The sequence below is a fragment of the Colias philodice genome, chromosome 7, assembly GCF_061535455.1.
Source record: "Colias philodice isolate Cphi_HAF_F1 chromosome 7, ilColPhil1 Martin Lab GWU primary, whole genome shotgun sequence".
Lineage (NCBI taxonomy): Eukaryota > Metazoa > Arthropoda > Insecta > Lepidoptera > Pieridae > Colias > Colias philodice.
The window spans coordinates 27,929-54,589 of record NC_143092.1 but is presented as its reverse complement, the minus strand read 5'-3'; the positions used below and the strand labels follow the sequence as shown (position 1 = coordinate 54,589).

The following is a 26,661-nucleotide window of genomic DNA, read 5'->3' as shown; positions in this document are numbered from 1 at the left end:
ATACAAAATAACAATAATAAATAAATGACTAGACAAAATTGGTGAAAAATGAACTTCACAAAGACCTTACTCAAAGTAGGTAATGGTTGGATGTTGGTTGGAGATAGGTCTATAGTTATTAGCCTTCTTGATATCCACCACGTTTCCACGTTTACATAAAGAACTCACTTAGCTTTAGTAATTCGGGGAATAATATTTGTATACCACAATCACAACAATCATAAAATATTAAAGCCAAAAGGGTCGCAATATTTACGCAACATTATTTATTAAATTTACATTCCTATTCCAAATATAGTTACCAATTTTTATATTGAGGTGTTTTTAGACACCGTGTTTATACATACTTGACAAAACAATCATTATTTAGTGCCATATGAATACTTACTACAATAAAAGGAAATAAAGAAATAAAAAACAACACTTATTCTTGAAAGTATATTTCAATAAAAATATATGGAGTCGCGGCTTAGCGTTGCAGTTGCACTGAATCGTAGATAGTAGACAATACACAGGTGTGAGTGTGAGGCGGCTTTTCACTTCGAGTCGCAAACTGACTCCTCCTGACAACTCACAAATCACTCACTTTTTGAATAGTAAAGCTCACTTCTGTTGGTTTACATTTACATACTACAGGTTTTAACTGTCTGCAAAATGTCAAGGAATTTGGGAAACTAGAGGCGTAATAGAGGTATTAACAGGTAACATATTATGTGTGTTAAAGTATTATGTGGGCATATGGCGATGGTCAGAGAGCGTGCACGTTTGCGGCACTGAGTGACTGCTGCACTGAGTGACTGCTGCACTGAGTGACTGCTGCACTGAGTGACTGCTGCACTGAGTGACTGATGCACTGAGTGACTGATGCACTGAGTGACTGCTGCACTGAGTGACTGATGCACTGAGTGACTGATGCACTGAGTGACTGCTGCACTGAGTGACTGCTGCACTGAGTGACTGCTGCACTGAGTGACTGCTGCACTGAGTGACTGCTGCACTGAGTGACTGATGCACTGAGTGACTGATGCACTGAGTGACTGCTGCACTGCTGCCCGCGGGTGGTTGGAGATCGGGGTGAGGTTGTTTGCCGAAATGCAGTGACTAAGCTTCCCATTTCACAAATTTAAACACAAAATGCGACGCGACGCAAAGCATTATTACTGTTGTTAATATACTAATTATATTCATTTGCACATATTTATATTTATGAGATTTATTACACGACAGAGTACGAAATGAGAGAATCAATTAATTATGAAATTACGTAGGGCTTTGCGACGCGTCGTCTGGTGTTTGTTAAACTTTAAAAACATGAACAAATAATAAATAAGCGGCGCCGCCCCTCACACGCATAAAGCGCACCTAGTTAGTAGGTAGATATAATTTATTATGTCGTTACATAAGTTCATATTGCGCCATTTCACTTAGATATGTATCGTAAACATACTTAAAAGTTACAAACGTCGTAAATAATAATATAGCCAAATAATCTTTTAAATTTGAACGATTCATTCGATATTTTACTATAAAATATTTCGTTAATATCACTTTGTTTTTGTACAATATAGGTAAGCAGTAATAAGAATCATATTAGGTATAACAAACAGTAATATGAGATCCAGTCCTATCTTCCAGTGCTGAAGTAAAAAATATTAAATTTGCTAGTATCAGTACAGTAGATATAGTATTATGTACAAAGAGATGTAATTGTAAATTATCATAATTCTGGAGCAATAACAAAGTACTTGGTCGATCGTGTATAATTTACAAGGAGGTGAGTTATTATATTATAAATATTGCTTTTCAAAACTACTAAGTAATTATAACTTACGATATATAATTCAATCAATCGAACAGCTTAGATACTATTTATACATTTGAATAAGTGTCAGCTGTGTGTAGAATGAAGCTATGTAATGCACGAACTATGAAGCAGACGGAACCGTGGCACCTTGGCGAAGTTCGTGTTCGCGTTCGCTCGCCCGCCGTTCCGATGTATTCTTTGAATAGGAAATAAGAAAATAAGTAGTTATAGGTTTTGTTTTTATTAGAAAAAGTGTATATTGACTGAATATAACGACAGCTATTTGTTTTTCCCTGTATTGTGAGATATAATTTGTAAATTACCCTTATTATTAGTCGGAATCGAGGGCGAGCGAAACGACGGCGACCCGAGACCGGCTATAGAGCGATGAGTTTCAATTTACACAGAGTGGTCTAATGAACATTCTAACTACTCGATAGGTATTTTTTGTGAATTTCATTTGCTCTCGTATGCGTACGAGTCGGCTTTAAGCTCTCGATGCCTTTTTAATAATATCACACCGCATCGACAACGTCATTCGTCGTCTAAAACAATAATAAACTAATGCAAGCGATCACCGCTTAGCGGCAATTTTCGAGTATTATCATTATCTAGACATAAGTCGTATCCGTCTAAGCTCTACAACTAATATTATATCATTATCTATAATATACAGCCGGAATCGGAACGATCCGAGTTAAACGTAAGCGAGTATGTACAGGAAAGCGCGTAACGGCCGAATGAAGCGATCCGGCATTCTGTCCGACGGCGTTTTGGGACGTATCGCTAGGCAGGGTTCCCCTCCGACGCCACACACTGATCCAAAACGTCCGACAGCGGCAGCTCCGCTCACGTGCGCGCGGCGCGGCGGGCGGCGCGCTACTGCGGCTCGCCCGCCGCCGCGCGCTACACGAACTCGCGGCGGCGCGCGGCCCCGCCCCCCGCGCCGGCCCCGCCCCCGGCCCCGCCCCCCGCGCCCCCCGCACCCCCCGGGCTGCCCGGCGACTCGCTGGGCGTGGTGGGCGTCGGCACTTGAGGCGCGGCGCCTTTACTCCGGACCTGGAACGAAAATGTTACGTCGGCAACGAAATACTATATTCCTTATGTATAAAAAGTAAGTGTCGCTCTTTTTGTCCGCAATGGACTCCTAAACTACTGAACCGATTTTAAATTTGATTAGGTAGCACCCCGTTTTCATTTTGATCTAACTTAAAAGATAGGATAGGTTACATCTCAGTTTATAGAAGCAATTTTATATTTCTTTTATTTAGCAGTCACGATATCTGCAGTTAGATCCAAACGATTCTTACATATGGCGACATCTGTGCCTGGGTTGATGAGTCTCAGTATAACCACCACGTGTTGTTGAGGCGATACTCGTTTGACCGTTCATATTCATAACTAGGACAGGATAACGTCTATCGGTTCAGCTAATAAACCATACAATAATATTATAAATGCGAAAGTAACTCTGTCTGTCTGTCTGTTACTCAATCACGCCTAAACTATTGAACCAATTTGCATGAAATTTGGTATGGAGATATTTTGATACCCGAGAAAGGACATAGGCTACCTTTTATTGCGAAATATGTAGGTACCACGCCCAACGACCAGGCGAGTTTATACGTTCGCTAGCTATGCAGATACTGAGCCATCTGCGCACGCGCGGCCTGTGGATAGAGCACTTAGCGTACGGGATGTGGGTGGGAATAGGTGGGTGGTTTACTTTAATCAGTCGTCAAAATTTCCTATTTTAGGAAGATTAGAAATTTCGATTGACAGAAAAATTACGATAAGTAAGAAAGAAAGAAAGAAAGAACAAAAGCTTTATTGCCAACAAAAACTAAGACTATATTAACTTAAAAAGTAAACACATACATATTAGGCAATCGGAACAGACTCAGCCATGCTGTGGGCTAACACCCGAACAGCGCTGCTTTTCAGTCTGCCCGCGTATTTCAGTCAGGAAAAATTACTATAAGTCAGGAAAATTTCCATAAGAAAGGAAAATGTCTATACGTCAGAAAAATTTCTATAAGTCAGGAAAATTTCTATACACCAGGAAAAATCCATAAGTCAGGAAAATTTCTATAAACAAGGAAAATTTCTATATATGAGGAAAATTTCTATAAGCCAGGAAAATTTGTAGAAGTCAGGAAAATGTGTATACGCCAGGAAAATTTACTCCATAAGTTGGGAAAATTTCGATAAGTCAGGAAAATTTCCATACGTCGGGAAAATTTCTAGAAGCGGGAAAATTTAAAAAAAAAACAGGAAAATTTCTATAAGTCAGGAAAATCTTTATAAGCCAGGAAAATTTCTATACGCCAGGAAAATTTCCATAAGTCCGGAAAATTTCTATAAGACAGGAAAATTTCTATACGTGAGGAAAATTTGTATACGCTAGGAAAATTCCATAAGTTGGAAAAATTTCTATAAACAAGGAAAATTTGTATACGTCAAGAAAATTTCCCTTTGCCTCATAATTATATAGATAAGGAAAATTTCTATACGACAGTAAAAATCCGTAACTCGGGAAAATTACGATAAGTTTTTTTTTTTTTTTTTTTTTTTTTTTTTAATTTGAGATTAGGCTGGCATTTGACCATCGCTTCGCCTGATGGAAAGCGACAAGCGAGGTCTAGGATGGAGCATGCTGACCTAATAAGTGCCTATTCACTTTTTTTTTGAACAAGTCCAGATTATAATTATCGGGAAACACGGACGCCGGAAGATTGTTCCATTCCTTGCTGGTACGCACGAGAAAGGATGAAGCGTAACGCTTAGTGCGTATGGGTGGAATGTCGATGACATAGGGGTGGAGACCAGCACGGCGTCGAGTCCCCCGGAGATAAAAGGGAGAAGCGGGTATCAGGTTGTGCAGTTCTTCAGCACATTCACCGTGGTAAATCCTGTAGAACACTGCCAAACTAGCCACTTTTCGACGATGTTCTAAGCTATACAGTTTCGAGGTGGTAAGGGCTTCATTCCCGATTAGCCTAATCGCTCGTTTTTCAATTGAGTCCAAGGCGCTAAGTTGGTATTTTGCTGCACCAGCCCAAAGGTGGGAACAGTACTCCACACCTGACCGAACTTGAGCTTTATAAAGGTTTAGGAGCTGTTCCGGTGTGAAGAATTCTGCCACTTTGGAGAGTATTCCAAGCTTCTTAGCGGCAACCTGCACCTTGGACTCAATGAAGGTCTTGAAGTTGAGGTTGGAGGAGAGCGTTAGGCCTAAAAGCTCCAGTTCATTGGACAACTCTAAGGACACATCCTGGAAAGTAGGTGTTAAACTGAAGTCGGTACGTTTAGCTGTAAAAAGGCAAGCCTGCGTTTTCGAGGAGTTAAACCTGACTAAGTTGGCATCGCCCCATTCGGAAACCGATTTTAAAGTAGTGTTCAATCGCTCAACTAAAGCCTTTCTTTGGGCCGCCAAAACATTGACCGTCTGCGCCTCGGATGCGTAACTGTCAATAACTGTGCTGTCATCGGCATAACTGTAAATATTTGGACCTAACAAATCATCTATATGAAGCAGAAATAAAGTAGCAGATAGTACTGATCCTTGAGGAACTCCGGCGTTAATGGGTAGTAGATCGGACGCACAACCATCGATCACCACTCGAAGTGAACGTTCACACAAGAAATCAGAGATCCAGTTGCACAGGCTAGGGCAGATCCCATATGCTGGAAGTTTGTTGATAAGACCACTATGCCAGACTCTGTCAAATGCCTTTGAAATGTCGAGGGATACGGCTACTGCCTCCCCGAGCTTCTCGATAGCAGAACCGAACATATGAGTGAGGTGAACCAGAAGGTCCCCAGTAGACCTTTTACGTCGAAATCCGTATTGATGATCGCTGAGGAGATCGTTACCTTCTAGATACCTCAGAAGCCGGTTGTTTAAGATACGCTCCATAACTTTACAGATAATGGAGGTGATTGAGATAGGCCGGTAGTTACCTGGGTCGCTGCGGCTTCCTTTTTTGGGTATTGGCTGGACATTGGCTATTTTCCAGGTCTTGGGAACTTTACCAGTGTCATATGAGAGACGATACAGCCGTGTTAATATCGGTGAAAGTTCAGGAGCACAACTTTTTAGTACCACAGCAGGGATACCGTCAGGTCCACTTGCTTTATTCACGTCTAGACTTTGGAGAGCTTTAAGAACTTCTCTCTGAGTGATGCGAAATTCAGGCATATTTTGACCGCAGTGAGGTAGAGAAGGTGGTAGCTTATTACTAGGGTCCAGACGGGAATTATTAGCGAAGAGATTTGCAAAGAGATCCGCTTTTTCCTTTGCAGTATGAGCAAGTGCACCGTCAGGTTTCTGCAATGGTGGTAGAGACGCCTTACAGAAATTAGCTTCAACTGCTTTTGCAAGGGACCAAAAAGCTTTGGACCCAGAAGGGTAAGAAATAAGCTTGTCCCCAATTTGCCTGATCCGATCAACGCGAGATCTTTTAAGCGTTCTTTTGAAGGATTTAGCAGCTTTGTTGAATTCTCTCTTTTTGCTTGTGATGTCAGGGTCTTTACGTGCTCTAGCATCGGCCCAGATTCGATATGCTTCGTGTTTCCGTTGTTCAGCTCGTCTACATTCGGTATTATACCATGGCCGTTCTCTACCACCGGTGGATACGTCTTTAAATGGAATGAATAAGTCAGGAAAAATTTCTATAAGTCAGGAAAATTTTCATACGTCGGGAAAATTTCTATAAGCTGGAAAATTTCTATAAACAAGGAAAATTTATTTACGTCAGGAAAAATTCTATAAGCCAGGAAAATTTCCATACGTGAGGAAAATTTCTCTTTGCCGCAAAAATTTCTATAAGTCAGCAAAAATCCATAAGTTCCGTACACTCAGATTGGTTGCAATTTTAATACATAATATGAAATTTTTTCCACGATCATACAGCAAAAAAAAAATTAATTGCAATTTTAAGATTGTTCTGGACTGCGGACAAGGTTGCAAAATGAGATTTATTGTCTTCCCATTCACTTGACCGTAGTTTGAATACTTTTGGAATTATTGTGAATTGATTGTCTTGACTGACTGGAGTAATTGCTCTGAGCCGTTATTAGGCGATTGTGAAGGTAATATTATTATTTATTTAATTTGATAAAAAAAATAATCAGAGAGAAAGAAAAAAAAAGCAGTTTTAATCCTACTAATATTATAAATGCGAAAGTTTTTGAGGATATGTGTGTCATGTGTTTGTTACTCTTTCACGCAAATACTACTGAACCGACTACAATGAAATTTAGCACACATATAGAAGGTAACTTGGATTAACACATAGGGTAGGTTTTATCCCGGAAATCCCACGGGAACGGGAACTATGCGGGATTTCCTTTGAAAACGCGGGCGAAGCCGCGGGCGGAAATCTAGTGAATAATAACGAAATATACTTTCGGAATGTGCCCCTGGAAGGAATCCTTCCACACAATTATTATCATTATTATATAGAATCCCAATATGAGTGAGTCGGCTCTAGTCTTACAAGGAAAAAACAAAACGAGTTCAATTTTATTCAGAAACTATCAAATACTTGATAAATATAAATAAACACACATATTGTAAATAAAACCTTTGAGCGTCGTTTCCTGGCCCCAGCCGAGTCTATCCTGTCCGTGCGGTCGCCGCGCTCGCTCCTGTCCCGTTCCCGGTCCGGCCTGTCGGCGCGCTCCGGCCTGTCGGCGCGGTCCGGCCTGTCCGCTCGGTCCGTCCGGTCCGGCCTGTCCGCCCGGTCCGCTCTGTCTGTCCGCTCCGTCCGTTCCGTCCGCTCGGCGGACGCGTCGAGACTCGAGTCATTGTTGGGGTCCGCTCCGAGCCGCGTCGCTAACATAGTGAGGAGCTCTTCTACCCTCGCTAGCTATGGTAAAAATAATAATCACGTTAGACCGACACGACGGGCATCAATAAATTGGTTAAAAAAACCGACTTCAAAAACTAAAAAATAATTAAGATTTTAGAATTTATTAATATTAATTCAATAACGATATTTTATTTTATTTGTATAAGAAGATTTATTTATTTATTTATTTATTTATTTGATTTGCCAACAGATGTACATCTTATATTTATAATATATTTTGAGTATGTGACATAAATTAGCATGCATAGCAAGATGTAGATCCAATTACAGGCAAATACAACATGCATTTTTGAGTTGTATCAAATTATAGCTTCTAATCGTAGTATAAATTCTAATCAGAAAACATTATTCTCATCAGTATAATTTTTATGTAAAACGCTTTTATATGCAAACAAACTAAGAAAGTTGATGTCAACTTTAGTGCTGTTAAATAATCTATTATGTTCCCGACAAACTCTAGCAATGACGCTGTTGAAGCCTAAATTGGTTCTATATCTTTTGACAAAAAATACATTGGTTTTCCTAGAGTATCTCCTTGGAACAGCTATATTAATTTTTGATAGAAGATTAGGACAAATATACGAATTTGTAACAATTTTATATAACAACATTTGATCTGCCATCCATCTCCGATGTTTAAGACTTTCCATTTTAAAAAAGTTTAATCTGAGGTCGTATGATTTTAAAGATTTAAGTTTTTGCTGATGAAAAGTAAGTAGATAAAGAAACTTTTTCTGTACAGACTCAAGTCTTTTTATGTGACATCGATAAGATGGATTCCAGACTGGTGAGCAATATTCCAAGAGAGATCTTACTAATGAACAATATACAATTTTTATAGGTAGCACACTTTTGAACATTTTGCAATTTCTCCATACAAACCCAAGAAGTTTTAGAGATTTCGTTACTATATTATTAATATGATGAATAAAACCTAATTTTTTATCAAATGTTACTCCTAAGTCTCGCACTTGGGTTATCTCCTCAAGGATGATATTATTTATGGAATACGAAGATGGTTGAGGTCGCAACTTTTTGGAAAATTTTATAAATTTGCATTTATTTATATTTAACGGTAGCTTATTAGATACTGTCCATTCTGAGATTCGATTTAGATCGTCTTGAAGAAGTTTAGCATCCTCTGTATTATGTATATTTTTGAATATTTTAAGGTCATCCGCGAATAGTATAAATTTTGAGTGATTAATTTCATAGGACAAATCATTAATAAAAATTAAAAACAGAATAGGCCCCAAGTGCGAGCCCTGGGGAACACCCGAAGTAGCTACAAATGGCTGCGATTCATAACCATTAACCGTAACTTTTGACGTTCTATTGCCTAAGTAAGTTGCAAACCACTTTAACATTAGACCATGAATACCAACCCTTGACAACTTTTTAAGCAGCAGTGAATGATCCACCTTATCGAATGCCTTACTAAAATCCATATATATTGCATCTATTTCTTGACCTCTATCAATAACATCACACAAATCATCAGTGTAAGTGACCAGATTAGTTAAGGTAGACATCCCACTACGAAAACCATGTTGTTCAGGTATTAATTCGGCCTTTAAGTGGTATGTTAAATATGGGTATATCAGCGATTCAAAGCATTTTGCAAACACAGATAACAGTGAAATGGGTCTGTAGTTTTGAATATCTCTAGCTTCACCGCTTTTAGGAATAGGAACTATATTAGATGTCCTCCACTGTGAGGGAAAATAACCGCTATTTAAAGATTTATTATATATTATGTTTAATGGCACTGAAAGGCAATCAGCACAACGAGAAACGAAAACAGGAGGGATACCATCGGGTCCAGCGCTCTTATTGATATTCAATTTTCTAAAGGATTTTATCACTGAGGCGTTATCCAATACAATTCTATCCAAAATATTATTTCGAGGAGAAGTTTCATCTATAAGCTGTACTAAATTAATCCAATTACTTTTGGTATACACGGAAGAAAAGTGTTCAACAAAGGCACTACATATATCTGCAGGAGAGGAATAAACAACATTATTAAGAAGCATTTCCTCCGGTATTATACCTTTAGAATTTCTTTTGGCGGAAATATACGACCAAAAAGCTTTTATATTATTATTACTTAAAGAAGCGTCTTCAAGCGTAGAGTGAACAGGTACCTTCTAGGGAAGCGCGTTCCATCTTAGACCACATCTCAGCTTAACATCAGGCGAGATTGTGGTCAAGCGCTTCCCTATTACCAATAAAAAAAAAAAAAAAAAAAAAAAGAAACTTCGACGTTTTTAAGATATTTTTGGTAGCTTAGCTTAATCTCGTTATGACATCGAGTTCTCGCTAAGTTAAACTCCAGTTTATCTAAAGGATTTTTATATTTCATAAATTTTTTTCTTATTTTTTCTTTTTCTTTTAAAAGTTTTATTAAATTTTTACCATACCAAACAGGATACAAATAATTTTTGTGCATATGTTTTTTGGGAACATTGTCCTCAATAATATGATTAATAATGGAGTAAAACTTTTCTACCATATCGTCTACCTTATTTATGGTGGCTAATTCCGCATTCCAGTCAATTTCATAAAGTTTGCTTTTGATAACTTCATAATCAGCATTCATGAAATTAAGTTTCACCACTCTATTCCTTTTTAAAAATTTGTGCACGGGAAAGTCTACTAAAATATTAATAGCCGGATGATAGCAATCGACCCTAGTCAGTGCTGATAAAGCTAGTTCTGTCTTAACATAATCAATATTACTGAGGACTAAATCCAAAATTTTATCATCAGAGTTTAAAACTGTATTGTACTGCCGCAAATTATGTAATGCCAAAAAATCGTTCAAGCAACTAGACAGCAAATTAGAATCCACCATAAGTGAGGTCGTTGAGTGACGTTCAGGTTGGGTGGAGGGTATGACCCATAGAAGTTTACTCGTATTAAAATCACCGACGATTAAGACATTACTGTCCCCTATGTTCGTGAAAGCTTTACTCATTGAAAACAATTCGGATTCCAGTTGAGGGAGTGTCAATGGTGGTGGTAAATAAACGGCGCATATAAAAAGAGTTTTACTGGAATTATTGTGATTAGTAGATATCTTTATCCACAAATCTTCGCTCTCACTTTCAAAGGAACAGATGCGTGAAGCTTTAATTTGTTTAGAAACAGCAATAAGCACTCCACCACCGTCATTTTTGCGACTACTAGTAGTGGATCGGTCCCGTCTGAAGATTTGGTACCTATCATTAAGAATTTCAGCATCGCAAACACTATTGTTGAGCCATGTTTCCGTAAGTATTATCAAATCATATGTAAGATATTACGATCGCTTAAATTACAAACATAAAAAATTGGTTGCCTGTAAAGACGGTATACGGGCGAAAGTTTTACGTGACAACGACTTTTTATGCCTGTCTCTCTCGCTCTTAGGTGTGCTAACCATGCCCGCGTGCCTCTCACTCGCTCTCATTGTGAGCGCATAACGTGAGCGGAGCGTAACGCAGTTTCTTGAAGTGTCACCCGGCAAACCAATTTATAAGACGTTGTCACGTCAAAAAATGACCTTATGTTGTAGTCGTTGTACTTCGTTGCGCACGTCTCGCCGCAGCTCCGCCAGCGCGGCGTCGTGCGGCGAGACGGCGGGCGGCGCGGGGGGCGGGGCGGGTGCGGGGGGCGCGGCGGCGGGCGCTGCGGGCGGGCCGGCGGGCTGCGCGGCGGGCGGGCCGGCGGGCGCGGCGGGCGGCCCGCCGGCGCTGACGGCCGCCGCGGTGGTGACGCTGGCGCCCGCAGCGGGGGTCTCTTCGTCGATGGCCTCCCGCCACGTTGCCGCTCCTAACACGCTACTCGCGCGGTTCCGTGTGAATGCTGCCTGAAAACGAAACATTGTATGGTATGTAAGAAAGAAGAAAGAAAGAAAGAAATAATTTATTGTCTTCGACTCCACCGCGCCAGACGTAAATTGGTTACATAATATTGTACGGTGCAACCGTACAGAGCGCATCATCAGCATTTTTTGTATATCATAGCATTTTCATTTTAATATAATCTTAGCAGTTTAGTTTTATTATCAGCAGCAGCATTTCCAGGTGTACGAACCGGACAAATATAAAATATAAATAATCACGATGTGCGGCTTATTAGTCGATGTCCCGAATAGTGACTACCCTGTAATATATTTAATTTAACATATTTATTTTTTAGCCTTATTTCAAGTTAATACAAAAAAAAACTAATTTTCAATCGCAAAATCTGATTTTATAAACATAGGTTTCTATGAACCATCGTCGCGTCGGTCACGTGTCTCGATTCAAACGACTATAAGGAATATTATCGAAGCTCGTAATGCGAGCGTTCACATAATACTTTATTCAATAATAAATAGTTTTTAAAAAACACGCCCCATATTATTCCTAAATAAAATAAGTAAATAATACCAAAAAAGCCAGTCTGATTACTTTCAGCGAGAGCGTGTTGGCGGCGGGCGCGGGGTCGGGCGCGGGGGCGGGCGCGGGCGCGGCGCGGTCCCGCGCGCTCAGCGAGCGGCCGAAGGCGGCGCGCGGCGCCTCGCCCGCGTCCAGCGAGCCGCCCGCCAGCAGCCGGCCCCACTTGCCGCGCGCCGCCGCCGCGCGCCCGTCGGGCGCCGCCTCGGGCGCGGCCACTCCGGCGGGCTGCTCGCCGTCGGGCGCGGGGGGCGCGGGGGGCGCGGCGGGCGCGGGGGGCGCCAGCGGGGCGGCGCGCGCGGGCGCGGGCGCGGCCGCCACGCTGCGCTCGCGCCGGAAGCGGGAGAATATCTTGCGCACGAGGTGGTCCTGCGCCTGCTCGAGCTGCGGCTCGCGCTTCCGCCGCTCCATGAGTTCGCGCTCTCGACGCACGTCCGCCACCTGAGGGTTTCGAATGTTCAGCCCTATCGAAAAGTCGCCTGAACGATTAAGATTACGGGTCGGTTATATCCCGGTTATATATTGTACGTATATACCCGAACGGCCGGCTTACGAGAGTAAAATTTATAACGATACTTTGAAAAGTTACGATAATTATGACAATATTTATCGAATAAACTAAATGTAATGAATTTAGATATGAAAAATATCGTGAGTATAACGAAGTAGACCGGTGCCGATAATTTTTGAAATAAAAAATAAATCGCAGTAGGATGAAACCCATTAGAAAAGGAGGAAAATATGATAAAAATGTAAGGAAAAATAAATTACTATCAATCCGAGTTCGAAATCTCTTTTACACTATAAGAAAGTAGAGATACTTTCTTATAGTGTAAAAAAATAAACATTACCATAGTAAATGTTCTCGGGAAATACATACAAACAGTGTGATAATGTGCTTTTACTAAATCAGGCACACTTCTCGAATATATTTTCTCTTATATCGGCTTTTCGGTAATATTTCAAAAGAAAAAAAAAATTATCTGTTCTAAGTATAATATTTTACAGCATATTCAAAAGCAAAATGATGACGATAAAAATATTTCAGGTAGTTTGAGAAGTGTGCCTGATTTAGTAAAAGCTCATTATCACACTGTTTGTATGCATTTCCTGAAAACATTTACTATGGTAATATTTATTTTTTACACTATAAGAAAATAGAGATTTCAATGAACAAAAGGCTCCCCAAGTTTTTGCAAAAAGATCATATTTTGACGGGAGAATTTTCGATTGAAAATTAGGTTGTTTTTTGGTTTTAAGTTGAAATAAGGCGAATAAATAAATATTTTCAATCAAATAAATTACAGTGTATTTGAGACATAATAAAGTAAGTTTCCATCAAATTTCGTAGAAAAAAAATTTTTTGAAGTAGTTAAATAAAAATAAAAAACCAAACACTTGGTTGTTTGAATTTTTCACCTAAATTTTGAAGTTATGTGAAAAAGTTGTTAATACAAAAGTTGTAGATCTTTTTATTACCTACAACTTTGCCATTGAACTTTTTTTCCGTAGGACTTGTAGTTTTGTCGGAAATCGAGAGAGACCATTTTTTCTCTTAAAAGCTCCCCCCCTCCCACTTTCCGAACTCGGATTGACCGTAATTTTTTTTTCATTACATTTTTATCATATTTTCCTCCTTTTCTAATTGGTTTCATCCTACTGCGATTTTTTTTTCACTTTTAAGCTATTGCATAGCTTCTTTCGCGGGCCTTGAGCGCGGCGACCGAATCCAGAAATTCGGTAACGAAAAAACCTCACGCTTCCCACTCCGACGGGGACGGGCACGGAGGTGTGGCTTGAAGGCATAGCATGCAATAGCTTAACCGTGGCAGTCCCCGAGTGCCACACGTCTTTTTTTATTATTTTTAAAGGCTTCTACCCTGGTCTAAAGAGTTAATTATCCTCGTAAACTTCCAATTTTTTGTTTGTTTTCAAATCGAGAAACTTGGCTGCTGCCTACGCTTGGGTCGATGCTAATTGAGCCAAGCGTAGGCATACTTTCAATATAGAGGTAAATCGATATAGAATACTTTCAATACACAGGTAAATCGGCTGTAGACTTAACTACATAGTTGTATAATTAAGGGCAGTTCACACGATGGGGTTGCCATTCCATGGAGGAAAGGCTCGTTAAACCAGTGGAATGAATTTATTATAGATAGAAATGGTAAACGTATTCATAATCGTAAGATCTTTAACTTAATTTTAACTTAATGCATCGGTCAGTACAATCAAAATTTTTTTTCTAACCAAAACATCACAAAAATTGCGATTGTATTTTCACTATTTTCTAAATGTTGGAATGTCTAGTTAGCGGACCAAATAAAAAAATATGTTATTATAATTCGATCCGTACGGTAAATAAACGATACGGAAAAACGAAAGAACAGATACGGGATCACAAAGAAGTTCGCGAGTAACCTTTCGGAAAATGAGTCGATGGCGCAAGTTGTAGGTGAGCGTGAGGTTGCGCGCGAAGCTGTTGGCGAAGGCCTGGTAGAAGTCGAGCACCTCCAGCAGGCGGTCGCGCTTGATGGTGTGCAGGTCGCAGTACGTGAGCGCGCGCACGTTGGCGGCCGACTGCCCCACGGCGCTGTCCTTCCAGAACGAGTCGCCGAACACGTCGCCCTTGCCTGCAACCGTCGGCGGTACGTGAGCGACAGCTGTGTGTATGTTCAATGGCAGCTGCACACTGCAATAATAATATAATACCAGGCGAGCGTGTTTCACTCGGATTTAACACCGAGTGACTCGTCGCCTCGCTCTCCTCAGTCCGTGTAGACTGAGGAGAGGAGGAGGAAAATTTATATAGATAAGGAAAATTTGTATAAGTCAAGAAAATGTTTATACGCCAGGAAAATTTCTATACATCAGGAAAATTTTTATAAGCCAGGAAAATTTCTATAAAAAAGGAAAATTTCTATACGTGAGGAAAATTTCTCTTTGCCGCAAAATTATATAGATAGGAAAATTTTTATAAGTTAGGAAAATGTTTATAAGCAGGGAAAATTTCCATGAGAAGGGAAAAATTCTATAAGCCAGGAAAATTTCTATACGTGAGGAAAATTTCTCTTTGCCGCGAAATTATAAAGATAATGAAAAATTGTATAAGTCAGGAAAATGTTTATAAGCCAGGAAAATTTGTATACGCCAGGAAAATTTCTATACGTCGGGAAAATTTCTATAAGCCAGCATTCCAAACGACAGGAAAATTTCTATACGTCAGTAAAATTTTTGTACGTCGGGAAAATTTCTATAAGCCAGCATTCTATAAGCCAGAAAAATGTTTATAAGCCAGGAAAATTTCTATACGTCAGGAAAATTTGTATAAGTCAGGAAACATTATATGTATACGCCAGGAAAATTTCTTTACGTCAGGAAAAATTCTATAAGCCAGGAAAATTTCTATACGTGCGGAAAACTTCTCTTTGCCGCAAAAATTTCTATAAGTCAGGAAAAATCCATAAGTCGGGAAAATTTCTATACGCCAGGAAAATTTCTATACGTCAGGAAAATTTGTATAAGTCAGGAAAATGTTTATAAGCCAAGAAAATTTGTATATGTCAGGAAAAATTTTTCTATACGTGAGGAGAATTTCTCTTTGCCGCAAAATTATATAGATAGGAAAAATTGTTTAAGTCAGGAAAATGTTTATAAGCCAGGAAAATTTCTATACGCCAGGAAAATTTCTATACGTGCGGAAAATTTCTCGATGCCGCAAAAATTTCTATAAGTCAGGAAAAATCCATAAGTCGGGAAAAGTTCTATACGCCAGGAAAATTTATATACGTCAGGAAAATTTGTATAAGTCAGGAAAAAATATATATGCCAGGAAAATTTCATTACGTCAAGAAAAATTCTCTTTGCCGCAAAAATTTCTATAAGTCAGGAAAAATCCATAAGACGGGAAAATTTCTATAAGCCAGGAAAATTTATATACGTCAGGAAAATTTGTATAAGTCAGGAAAAATTATATACGCCAGGACAATTTCTATACGTGAGGAAAATATCTCTTTGCCGCAAAAATTTCTACAAACAAGGAAAATTTATATACGTGAGAAAAATTTCTCTTTGCCGCAGGAAAATTTGTATAAGTCAGGAAAATGTTTATAAGCCAGGAAAATTTCCATGAGAAGGGAAAAATTCTATAAGCCAGGAAAATTTCTATACGTGAGGAAAATTTTTCTTTGCCGCGAAATTATAAAGATAAGGAAAAATTGTATAAGTCAGGAAAATGTTTATAAGCCAGGAAAATTTCTATACGCCAGGAAAATTTCTATACGTCGGGAAAATTTCTATAAGCCAGCATTCTATAAGCCAGAAAAATTTCTATACGCCAGGAAAATTTCCAAACGAAAGGAAAATTTAAGATAGGAAAATTTCTATACGTTTGAGAAATTTCTGTACGTCTGGAAAATTTCTATACGTTAGGAAAATTTCTATACGTCGGGAAAATTTCTATTTGCCGCAAAATTATGTAGATAAGCGGCGACACGGGGGCGAAGGAGCTCACCGAGGATGGCGACCACCTCGTCGTCCTGGATGACCTCGAGGCTGCCGGTGACGATGAAGCACAGCGAGTCGATGGACTCGCCCGTGTGGTAGAGCAGGTCGCCGGGCGCCGAGTGCGACATGTGGAAGTGCATGGCCAGCGCGCGCAGGCAGCCGTCCGACGCCAGGCGGAACGCGGGGTGCTCATTGAACACCTTGCGGTTCAGGTGCACGCAGATGTCCGCCTTCATGTCCTTGGGGCAGTAGTTCAGCACCTGCGCACACCCGAGCGGTGGTCGATATCGTTCGACCTTCGCATGTGACATCGTTACAATCGTGTCGAAATTTCGATGCGGTTCCTAGAAAAGGAATCTCGTCGATTTTTCGCGTTCACCCCTCGCTCGAATACTTTTGGAGCGATAGACGACGACGCTTAAATATGCGCGTGACCACATCGTCGTCATTGAAACGCAATAATCGTGGATTAGTGGACAGCCCTGATCTGCTAATCGCGAGACTTTTAACTTAGCTTCATGTCGCAATGAAACACTAGTGAATTTTGACCATTTTAAATATGATCAAAATTCACCAGTGTTTTATTTATAATACCTACTGCTATGATATTTTATGTATAGATACGTTATATACTCACAATATATCCAAAAAAAATGTTTCATATGCAGTGTCAGGCACACACAAATACAATTTTCATTTTACTTAATTTATTACATTGACAGACTGTATAAGAGAGATGGCTCTAATAAAATGATATAAATAAAAAAGACAAAGATAGTTTGTCACTTCCGCGCAGGTGTAAGCAAAAGTCATAAGAATTCACCAATTAAATATAAATAAACAAATAGTTGCCATGGTAATTGGCATAGATAAACGACACAGAAGGTTCAATGTTATAGATGTTAGGTTTCCTGCACAAGTAAATAAATGTGACAATTTCATTTACTATTTTATGATTATTATGATGTCGTATTAAAATGAAAAAAAAAATAAAAAACTTTTTTGGAGATATAACTGTATTAAGTATTTATTACTAGCTGTGGTGTTCGTTTTCGGTCATCATCATTTCACCCGATAATCACCCACTGCTGAGCATACTGCATATAGTCCTCCTTATAGAACTCCATAAGGACCGATCTTACGCTATTCGTTTCAAGGCAGTTCCCGAAACCCGTACAAGGTCATCACTCCAACTTGTAGGATAATTATAATAATAGTGGTGCCTAGATGAAAAAAAAAGTATGAAATAAAAGAAAGGATGAAGTATAAGCCTTTTTAATCTAAAACACAAATAAAATTTATGTTCAATAGCTATTTACAGAAAAGCAAATAGCCTTTTTCGTCAGTAGCGATAATCTTTTCTTCAATGTATACGTATATTCAACATCATTTTTGCAAACAAACATTTTTGCCATCACGATTTCATTGTATATAATAAATAGATATATTTGTTAATTATATGCACTGTGTGGATTTAAATATAAAATTAATCAAGTATTTACCCAAATCGAAATTAATAAAATAACCGTTCTATTTTCAATAATCGTATCTACATGATAATCTTTGAACACAGTGTACGCTAGCTTTGTCACACTGGTGATTGAAGCAATGTTTTATCCCTTTCATTATTTCAAGCAAGTGTCATTAATAAAGAATTGTAAATTGTTATTTTTACTCTTAAACTGTAATAATTTAATATATTTTGCTGTGATATGATATTCCTTTATCTTTCTTTATTTTTATTTTTTTTGCACGAATACGTGCACTTTCTGAACACACAGGAAGGCATTTTCGACAACTTTAATGTACCTATCGGCACATGCGCTCACTGGGACCGGTGACAATCTGACTGATTGCATTGGTCCCAAATAGGACCAATTCACGGAATCAGTTTTGGTGCGTTGATGACGTATCTACCTCTTGTTTCTATATATAATATCATTGACCTACTGTCTATCATGAGCTCGATTCGTTTAATGCATCGATCAGTACAATAACAATTAAAAAAAAAGAGCGTGTGTGCCGAGCACACGTGTCAGAAGTGAAGCTTCTTTGGCAAGATTCAAAGATACCAAAATCGTCGCCTTACTCAATGACGTGACTGTATCGTCACCTATATCTTATATTGTCTAATTATAATTTTAACGAATAGTTTAGTTAGGCATATGACTTTTTAACATGTTATCAAAAAAATACTTTTATTTTCACCATTCTACTGAACAGTCGCAACGTCAAGTTAGCGGACGGAATGAAAAAAATAATGTCAATAAGCCCTTTGGCAGACGCAAAACGAACCTTATCCGTGTCGAGGCCCTTGGTCATGGCCCAGGTGGAGACGACGTAGTCCATGACGCGCTCGCTCAGCGCCTTGGGCACCTCGTGCAGCTTCATGAACTCGCGCACGTTGTTCAGCATGTCGTGGTACTTGGCCGTCGCCGACGTCATCTGCTGGATGATGGTCGTCACGTGCCCGAATATGGTCGCGTACAGCAGGGCTGCCGGTGGCGAAAACCTACTCCGTTAACTCCGCACGCTTCGAGGCGAGGCTCGGCCGACGAGGAAAAAGTTAAGGGGAAAACGACGTTCCCGTTAACTTTTGCATCGTTTGCGCTAATCTAACTAAAATTAGTCATTGCAAGGCGAGCACTCGTGAATCGAGACGATGACGTTACGCTCAAATGGAGTCGCGCCGCGAGTCCCTGTCGCTCCTGGTTTAGTTCCGTTCATGCGTCGGGCGGTCGTGCTGTGCCCACTGCAGAGCGGCAGGAGCGGCAGGAGCGGCAGGAGCGGCAGGGCGCGGCGCGTGCGACGCTTCGTGGGCCTGCACGGGGGAGGGGTGCGAGGCTGGAGTGCTGACGGGACGGCAAATGAAAACCACTACTATGAACGGTGCGAATCGATTTATTCTATTTAAAATAAAACGGTAAGAACTTAAAATTGTAGACAACCTAGTCTATGTTAATTTTTTTGTTTTTTATTATATTAGTCGATAAAAAATTTACATAATCTCGATTGTCTAGGTGGAGTTTAACGATTAATTATCTAATAGTGACCAAGTAAACTTCCAAAATAAAATTAAAATGAAAAGTATAGTGCGTGTAAATAAAAAAAAATACAAAACGTAATAAAATCTAGCTAAAGTAACGTGAGCAACATAATAATTAATGATAACTACCTGAGGGAGTGGGAGGTAGGGGGAGATAGAGGGAGGGAGCGGGAGGGAGCGGGAGGGAGCGGGAGGGGAGCGCGGCCCCCGAGGCAGCTCCGCGGGGAGCTGCGCGGGGGTCGCGGCGTGCTCCGGCTAATAACAGAAGAGTTCCGGCACCTGCCACGATCATCATGCAGATGGTGAAGATCTTCTCGTTATCGGTCTCGGCGGCGACGTTGCCGAAGCCCACGGAGGTCATGCACGTCATGGTGAAGTAGAGCGCGGTAACGTACATGGTCTTGCGCGAGGGCCCGTTCACCAGTTCGGGCCCGTCCGACTCGTTAGACCACACGTACGAGTACGGGCTCTGCGTCACGTTGGCCAGCTTCCACAGCCACGAGTACTGCAGGCCCGAGTCGGCGTCGGAGCGGCCGATGCTGTACCACACGCACGCCAGCCAGTGCGCCACCAGCATGTAGAAGCACAGCAGCAGGATGAGCATGGCGGCGCCGTACTCCAGGTAGCGGTCCAGCTTGCGCACCACGCGGCCCAGGCGCAGCAGGCGCACCACCTTCAGCGCGCTGAACAGGCTGCCGATGCCCTGCGACCCCAACCGATATTGGTTCATGCAAGCTGAACGGTGGCGGACTCAGCCCCGGCGTATCAAAGAAAAGCTGAATCGATAGTGTAAAGTATGAAATCTGAATACAATTTTAAGTGTTGCTAGTCATAAAAATAACTACCTACGTAAAATAAAAACCCACTTCAAAAAAGGAAAAGTAAAAATAATTAATAAAGAATTGATATTATTAATTACTACATATTATTTAGATGTGCTATTTACTAAATAGGTTTGATGTCGGTGCACGGCCTTAATACTAAGTGCTTAGTGCTTGGCACCGACTTCGATCTATGTCATGATAATTTTTTATCGCTATTCAATTTACAGTACTCCAAAATTAATAATGCACCTGCAGATCTTCGCTAATTGTCGTATTTCCAAAAACACCCGAATCACTGAATCGTAAGACTTAAGAGCCCTAAACAATGCACTTGCATTTTACACCTTGTTCAAAAGAAATAGAAGTCAATTCACGGTCATACACAATCGAAAACAGTTCAGTATCAAACAGAAAATAATTAGAGGTTTTTTAAGCACTCATATTTTTTATATCATAAAAAGATAAAAAAAAAATTTAAGCTTTGATCGAGAATAAAGGCAGTTCTACCTTTACAGTCCGCCACTAGAATTTAATAAAAGTGTGTCCACTGCTCGTAAATAATGCAAACGAAACACTCACGTCTTCGTCGTGGTCGAAGGCGTTGAAGACGTCGTAAGGCAGACAAGAGAGGAGGTCGATCAGGAACCAGGACTTGAAGTAGTTCTTGCGGATCACTTTGGGGTCGCTGACCACCTCGCCGCCGGGCCCCACGAACGTCGTGTGGAAGTTGAGCACGATGTCGATGAAGAACACCACGTCCACGATCGAGTCGATGACGAGCAGCGACACGTCCTCGCTCGTCTTGTTCTTGAAGGCCACGTTGTACGGCACCATGATGGCCGTGTAGAAGGTGAGGCACAGGATGATCCAGTCCCAGATGGCCTTGAAGGCGCAGTAGTGCAGCAGGATGTGCGGCGGCGTCTTCGGCGCCTCCTGGCGGTACTGCGGCAGCACGTCGCCCGACAGCGACATCACCTGCGGCACGGGGCCTTGCTTCCAGCGATATCGCAATAAAACTGTGCGTTCAAAATGGCTCGATACATTCTTATAATTTATTTGGCCGTGCATACCTCCGCTGAAAATTTATCATATTAACTACTTTATTATTCGTATCAGCCCTTTTTAGCGCACAGCTTTAGCGATATCGTTTTTTGTTCTCGCTAGTGTTATTACTTATTACATTTGTTTACAAATATCCGGTGCACGAGTCCATTACGGTGCCTAAAAATAATAGCGTTATGATATTGTAACAAAAATTTGGTAAAATAATGAATCCGTGTGAATAAGTGAATAGAAAAGAGCAGTAAAAGGGATAATTGATTGTGTGTTTAGATTAAAGCTGAAGAAAATTGTGCTCAGGTATATTATGAAGAGAATACTCACGATTATTGGCGGTCGATGTTTTAGAGCCACGTCACGTCAGACAATTATTATTGAGTTACAAATGAAAAGTATAAGTACAGAGTGCTATTAGAGTTTCTGAAGAGCGGGGTGCGCTATCTGGAAGCTCAGGAAGAATTGCGTTTAGAGTGCTGTAGGTAGTGTCACTAGCCGCTAACGATACCTAACTTCTCCTTAATATTTTTATTATTTTAGAATAATCTATGAACTTAAACTAGCAAGGATCGTACATAGCTGGACCCGGTATATATGTCACTTTTTTGCAACCGACTGGTATAGTTTGCGACGTACAACAAGGTATAACTAAACGTTCTGTCTGAATTACATCACTACAAAATATGTGTAAGTGCAACGAATTATTGACAATGAAATAAGATCCATCTAGCGATGTTCGGTCCCGCTGAATAGGCCGACGCCCGCGCGCCTGCCGCAGGCGGCGCCGTGCGGTGTGCAGCTGTGCGGCGGGCGGCGGGCGGCGGGCGGCGGGCGGCGGGCGGCGGGCGGCGGGCGGCGGGCGGCGGGCGGCGGGCGGCGGGCGGCGGGCGGCGGGCGGCCGGCGCCAGGCGCGCGGGCGCGGCACGAGCGGACAGAAGGTGCGTGTTTACATGCGGTGCGGTGGTACTGACATGCGCGAGGTGGCTCTGGCGCGCCGGCTCCTTGAGCGCGGGCAGCGCCGACACCAGCACGGAGCGCGACCGCGTCACCGACCGCGCCAGCTTCGCGAACTTGGACAGACCTGCGACACAAGGCACGCTCAGTGGGGCGCTCGGGGGGCGGGGCGGGGCGGGGCGGGGGGCCGGGGGGACACACCCACCTCCCTTGGGGTCGTCCGCGTCGATGGGCTGCTTGAGCGCCGTGATGTCGCGGAACGTGAGCAGGAACAGCACCACCAGCTCGCGCTCGTTGCGGATGGGCGCCACGTGCACCAGCAGCCACAGCGGCGTCCCTGAAGCGAACCGAATTCGAATTGACGCCATTCCTAGTATACTCTCTGGTGTAAATGTTTGTTTATGGATTTTTTTCTTCTTATAGTGCGGTTAATATAATAATTACCTAAAAGCTCGAACGGAACGAATAAAACGGCTCGAGTCACGAGTGAAACAAAACGATATCCCCTCGAGAGTACCCGGATATCCCGTTACGGTGCGCCGGTCGCTCGTACACGTTACGTTTTATGACGACACGTAAGTAATTAAAACGAACAATTTCACCAAATGTTAACATTCAACCAATCAAAAGTTGTACGTTTTCAAATATTTAAAATTTTCGAAATGAAAAAAGGCACAGTCGGTTACGGTTCTTTTTGTAGAGCAGAATCTCGCACTGGTCGGTGAGGTGGTGGTCCAGTGCGCGGTCCACGCGCTCCACCGCCTCCTTCTCCGTCAGTTCGCCGTACATCCACGTGCATCTGCGGACCAATTTTTGATAAATCAATGATTCCTTATAGTTAACTTCAAGATAAAAAACACACGCTTTCACTTGTTGAGACCCTATAGAGAGAGAGAGAGAGATATATATGAGAAGAGAAGTTTATTACATCAGCCATATTACATATCTGTATTACAATTATTGACGTTATAATATATTATTTGACTGAATTATTTGCTTGAGGATTAAAATACGTATTTCTTTACGCGTTTTATTTTGAAAATTTTGAAGAAGGCAAATTTTTGACAATGTACTATGTAGGTACTAGGTACCTAAATACACAGAAATCAAACGAACTTAACTGTATGCTATAAAATAATTATTATTCTAAAACACAGTTTTTTACAACATAGTTCAATAATTAGCACTTACTGTATCTATAAGTAGGTATGTTACGACTTACCTACGCTCAAAAACGGTAAAGGCTTATTGAACGATATTTGACATTTTCGTGTGATCACAACCGGCAATTCATGATATGGCTATAATATAATGTAAATACCTAGTATAATATTATGTATAAATCTATATACTAATATTATAAAGCTGAAGAGTTTGTTTGTTAGAACGCGCTAATCTATCTTCTCAGGAACTACTGGCCCGATTTCAAAAATTCTTTTGGTGCTAGATAGCCATTTATCGAGGAAGGTTATAGGTGGTTATAGGCTTTATCACCTATATATCATCACCCTAAGACCACTAGGAGCTGAGCAGTGCGGGTAAAAACGCGGGGCACACCGCACAGCTAGTATATAAATATTTTAATGTGATGAAATTTTTTTGATGGATGTATGTCTGTAGGTAGCGTACTCGGTACGAAATAACGGACGTACCTGCAAGATTTCTGCATGACCTCGGCGCGGTTGTAGCCGCTCATCTTGCAGAAGGTCTCGTTGCAGTACACGATGGGGTAGTCCACGATCTGCGCGTTGGCGAGCAGGAAGCTGCTGTCTGCTGTTGACAGACAACCGAGCTTCGTCACGTGTCCCGCTTTTATTATTTCATATACGAATTGTGCTTGCCGCCAAAATTGTAGCTAACTTTACTACCTAACTATGTTCTCCTTTCCAAATGTTACACAAAGGCTAACGCTCGTATAAAGCTATCTTGAAACAATATTGTAATCTATTCTATACATATAATAAATCTGTAGAAGGGTCATTTCTGTACATTGAAAATATTGAAAAAATAAATAGCAGGGGGTGTTACTGGATCGATAACAAACCCAAATATGTGATTAAAAAAATTTTTGTCTGTCTGTCTGTCTGTATGTGAAGACTTCACGTGAAAACTACCGGTTCGATTTCGATGAAACTTGGTATAATTATACCTTATTATCCTGGGCGTAAAATAGGATACTTTTTATCCTGGAAAAATACGTAGAAAAAAAATTAATCTTAATTTTTCAGTTTTATCCATAGACGCTGTTCTGTAGAACCGCGAACACGTTGCGTATTATTATAGGCCTAGCCGTATTTGGGTCCAATAGATATTTATAAGATGTCATTGTCAGAGTTATCAAAATGGAGAAATAAACCATCCACGCGAAGACCGACATCCGCGCGGACGGAGTCGCGGGCGAAAGCTAGTTTGTAATATAGGGCAACCTGTTCCGAGCCGAAAGTCGTTGTTGCATCGATGCAGTAAGAGGATGATTCATCCACTCAACCAATGTAACCCATGTCTGATGTCACCCCATGTAACAACAAATGCATTAACTATTGCGTAACGTTTCGACACGAGTTTTCAGACATGTTTTATGAATGAGTAGGTAAAGTATGTTCCCGGAGGGAATCTCGAATTCGATATCTCGCATATCCTTAAAGCATTACAAATCCGCTTAAATCTTTGCTATAGCGACTCCTCTGTATGTAAAATAATTATCAAATAATTTTCGGAGGTAAGTGGAGATAATCTTATTCATCGAGTTAAATATTTTAACATAATATTTTTCTTATTATCTGTTGAACATATAATATTGTTTTGTGTTGCTTTTACATCGATACAAATAAAGCTTATAGCGGGATTAAAATAGCATGACACTTTTCCCGTTCATTAAATAAAGCCCATCCTATTTTGACCAAAGTAATACATTGTATTTCTTTACATTGCATTGAACTGAAGTGTTTTTATAACGACTATAAGTTTGTTGGGGTGAGTTAGGTTCGGTTACTATTTTTTTAAGCACCTAGAATTAGGAGCCCCGCGGGGCTCCGTCGCCTCAGTCGCGGTCCAATTTCTCACATTGACCGGCTGCAAGTAGGGAATTATTCATACTGCCCGGTCCAAGTGATAAATTCAAGCTATCTCAAACACTTACTTATTATAATATGGACCACGACAGCCGTCGGAAATAATTAATAATGGGCAGTCCTTATTAATAAAGCCCAGTTAATTACGTTGCCCGTAACATATTTTTAATTTTGGTAAAGTAGTATATACTTAGCTATTTTTAGTAAAGTAGTACCTACCTATACATGAATTTGAATTTAATAATATTATAATATAGGTAGGTATCTAAACCAAGTGACGAGTGCACTAATACTAATACGCGATAATAAATTAGGAAGGTGGATACTGACGCTGAGAAGAGGAGCGGCGGATGATGTTCTCGAGGAAGGTGTTCTGAGGGGCCACGAGCCCCCGGCGGCCGCCCGGCATGCCGCCTCACTGCAGCCAGCCGTCAGTCGACTCGCGCGGCGGGCATCCTGCGGCACCACGTGTCTCGTCAGTCGCGTTCCAATTAGCCGCACCAGCCCACCAGGCTACAGATTTGAGACCTTTTCCAATGGGAATCGAACCCGAGCGCACGCAAATAGTTGCCCCAGAGGAGCTGTCGAATTGAATTACAAAAATAAAGTAAAATATTTTGTATTTACAATATGTGGCTGAACTTATTTACTCATTCATTTCCTTGTTTGTATTAAGTATTTCTTAATTCTTTATTAATCCTTTAAAAACTACAAGACATTATAATAGTAAACGAACAAAAGAGGTAAACTAAGTAGACCTTAGTATCAAAAGAGCATTGAACTCGGCTTAGGGAAGCTTCAGATGTGTTTCGAAGTATAAAGGCCCTCCAGTGAAGTGGCGCTACAGCGCGCCTCAACAACAGCCTCGCATTGTTCCAGCCTCGTAACTTCACAAGAGGTGATCATGGATGGCTATTTATCAATGCACTATTTTGTGTTTATATGAGGTTAATCAGTTAAATTATTAATCAGTTAAGCCTATAACATTCTTGGGATACAAAGAAGAACCGTACCTATTTAATTAAGTGAGCACTTATTTATTAGTCTTATAATTATGAATAATTAAGTAGGTATTATGACCGATTAGACATGAAGTAGGT

At 40.8% G+C, this 26,661-nt stretch overlaps 1 protein-coding gene across 4 annotated transcripts in view; it reads right to left on the bottom strand.

The window, feature by feature from the left end:
• Nucleotides 1-424: 424 nt before the first annotated feature.
• The window catches only part of LOC149486859 (potassium voltage-gated channel protein eag-like), a 28,390-nt gene continuing 2,153 nt past the window's right edge, over nt 425-26,661 (bottom strand). For 2 of the 4 annotated variants that reach the window (XM_089697165.1, XM_089697164.1), the window contains exons 2-15: nt 25,892-26,017; nt 24,143-24,263; nt 23,177-23,289; nt 22,696-22,827; nt 22,487-22,617; nt 21,060-21,455; nt 19,936-20,359; nt 18,906-19,105; nt 16,618-16,870; nt 14,526-14,737; nt 12,120-12,545; nt 11,228-11,533; nt 7,393-7,677; nt 425-2,863 (exon numbers count right to left, since the gene is read on the bottom strand). In XM_089697165.1, coding sequence (XP_089553291.1) covers nt 2,711-2,863; nt 7,393-7,677; nt 11,228-11,533; nt 12,120-12,545; nt 14,526-14,737; nt 16,618-16,870; nt 18,906-19,105; nt 19,936-20,359; nt 21,060-21,455; nt 22,487-22,617; nt 22,696-22,827; nt 23,177-23,289; nt 24,143-24,263; nt 25,892-25,970 — 3,231 coding nt within the window. In that variant the 5' untranslated portion in view covers nt 25,971-26,017 and the 3' untranslated portion in view covers nt 425-2,710. The remainder of the gene's footprint in view (nt 2,864-7,392; nt 7,678-11,227; nt 11,534-12,119; nt 12,546-14,525; nt 14,738-16,617; nt 16,871-18,905; nt 19,106-19,935; nt 20,360-21,059; nt 21,456-22,486; nt 22,618-22,695; nt 22,828-23,176; nt 23,290-24,142; nt 24,264-25,891; nt 26,018-26,661) is intronic. The other 2 variants (XM_089697167.1, XM_089697166.1) reach the window with 2 other exon arrangements.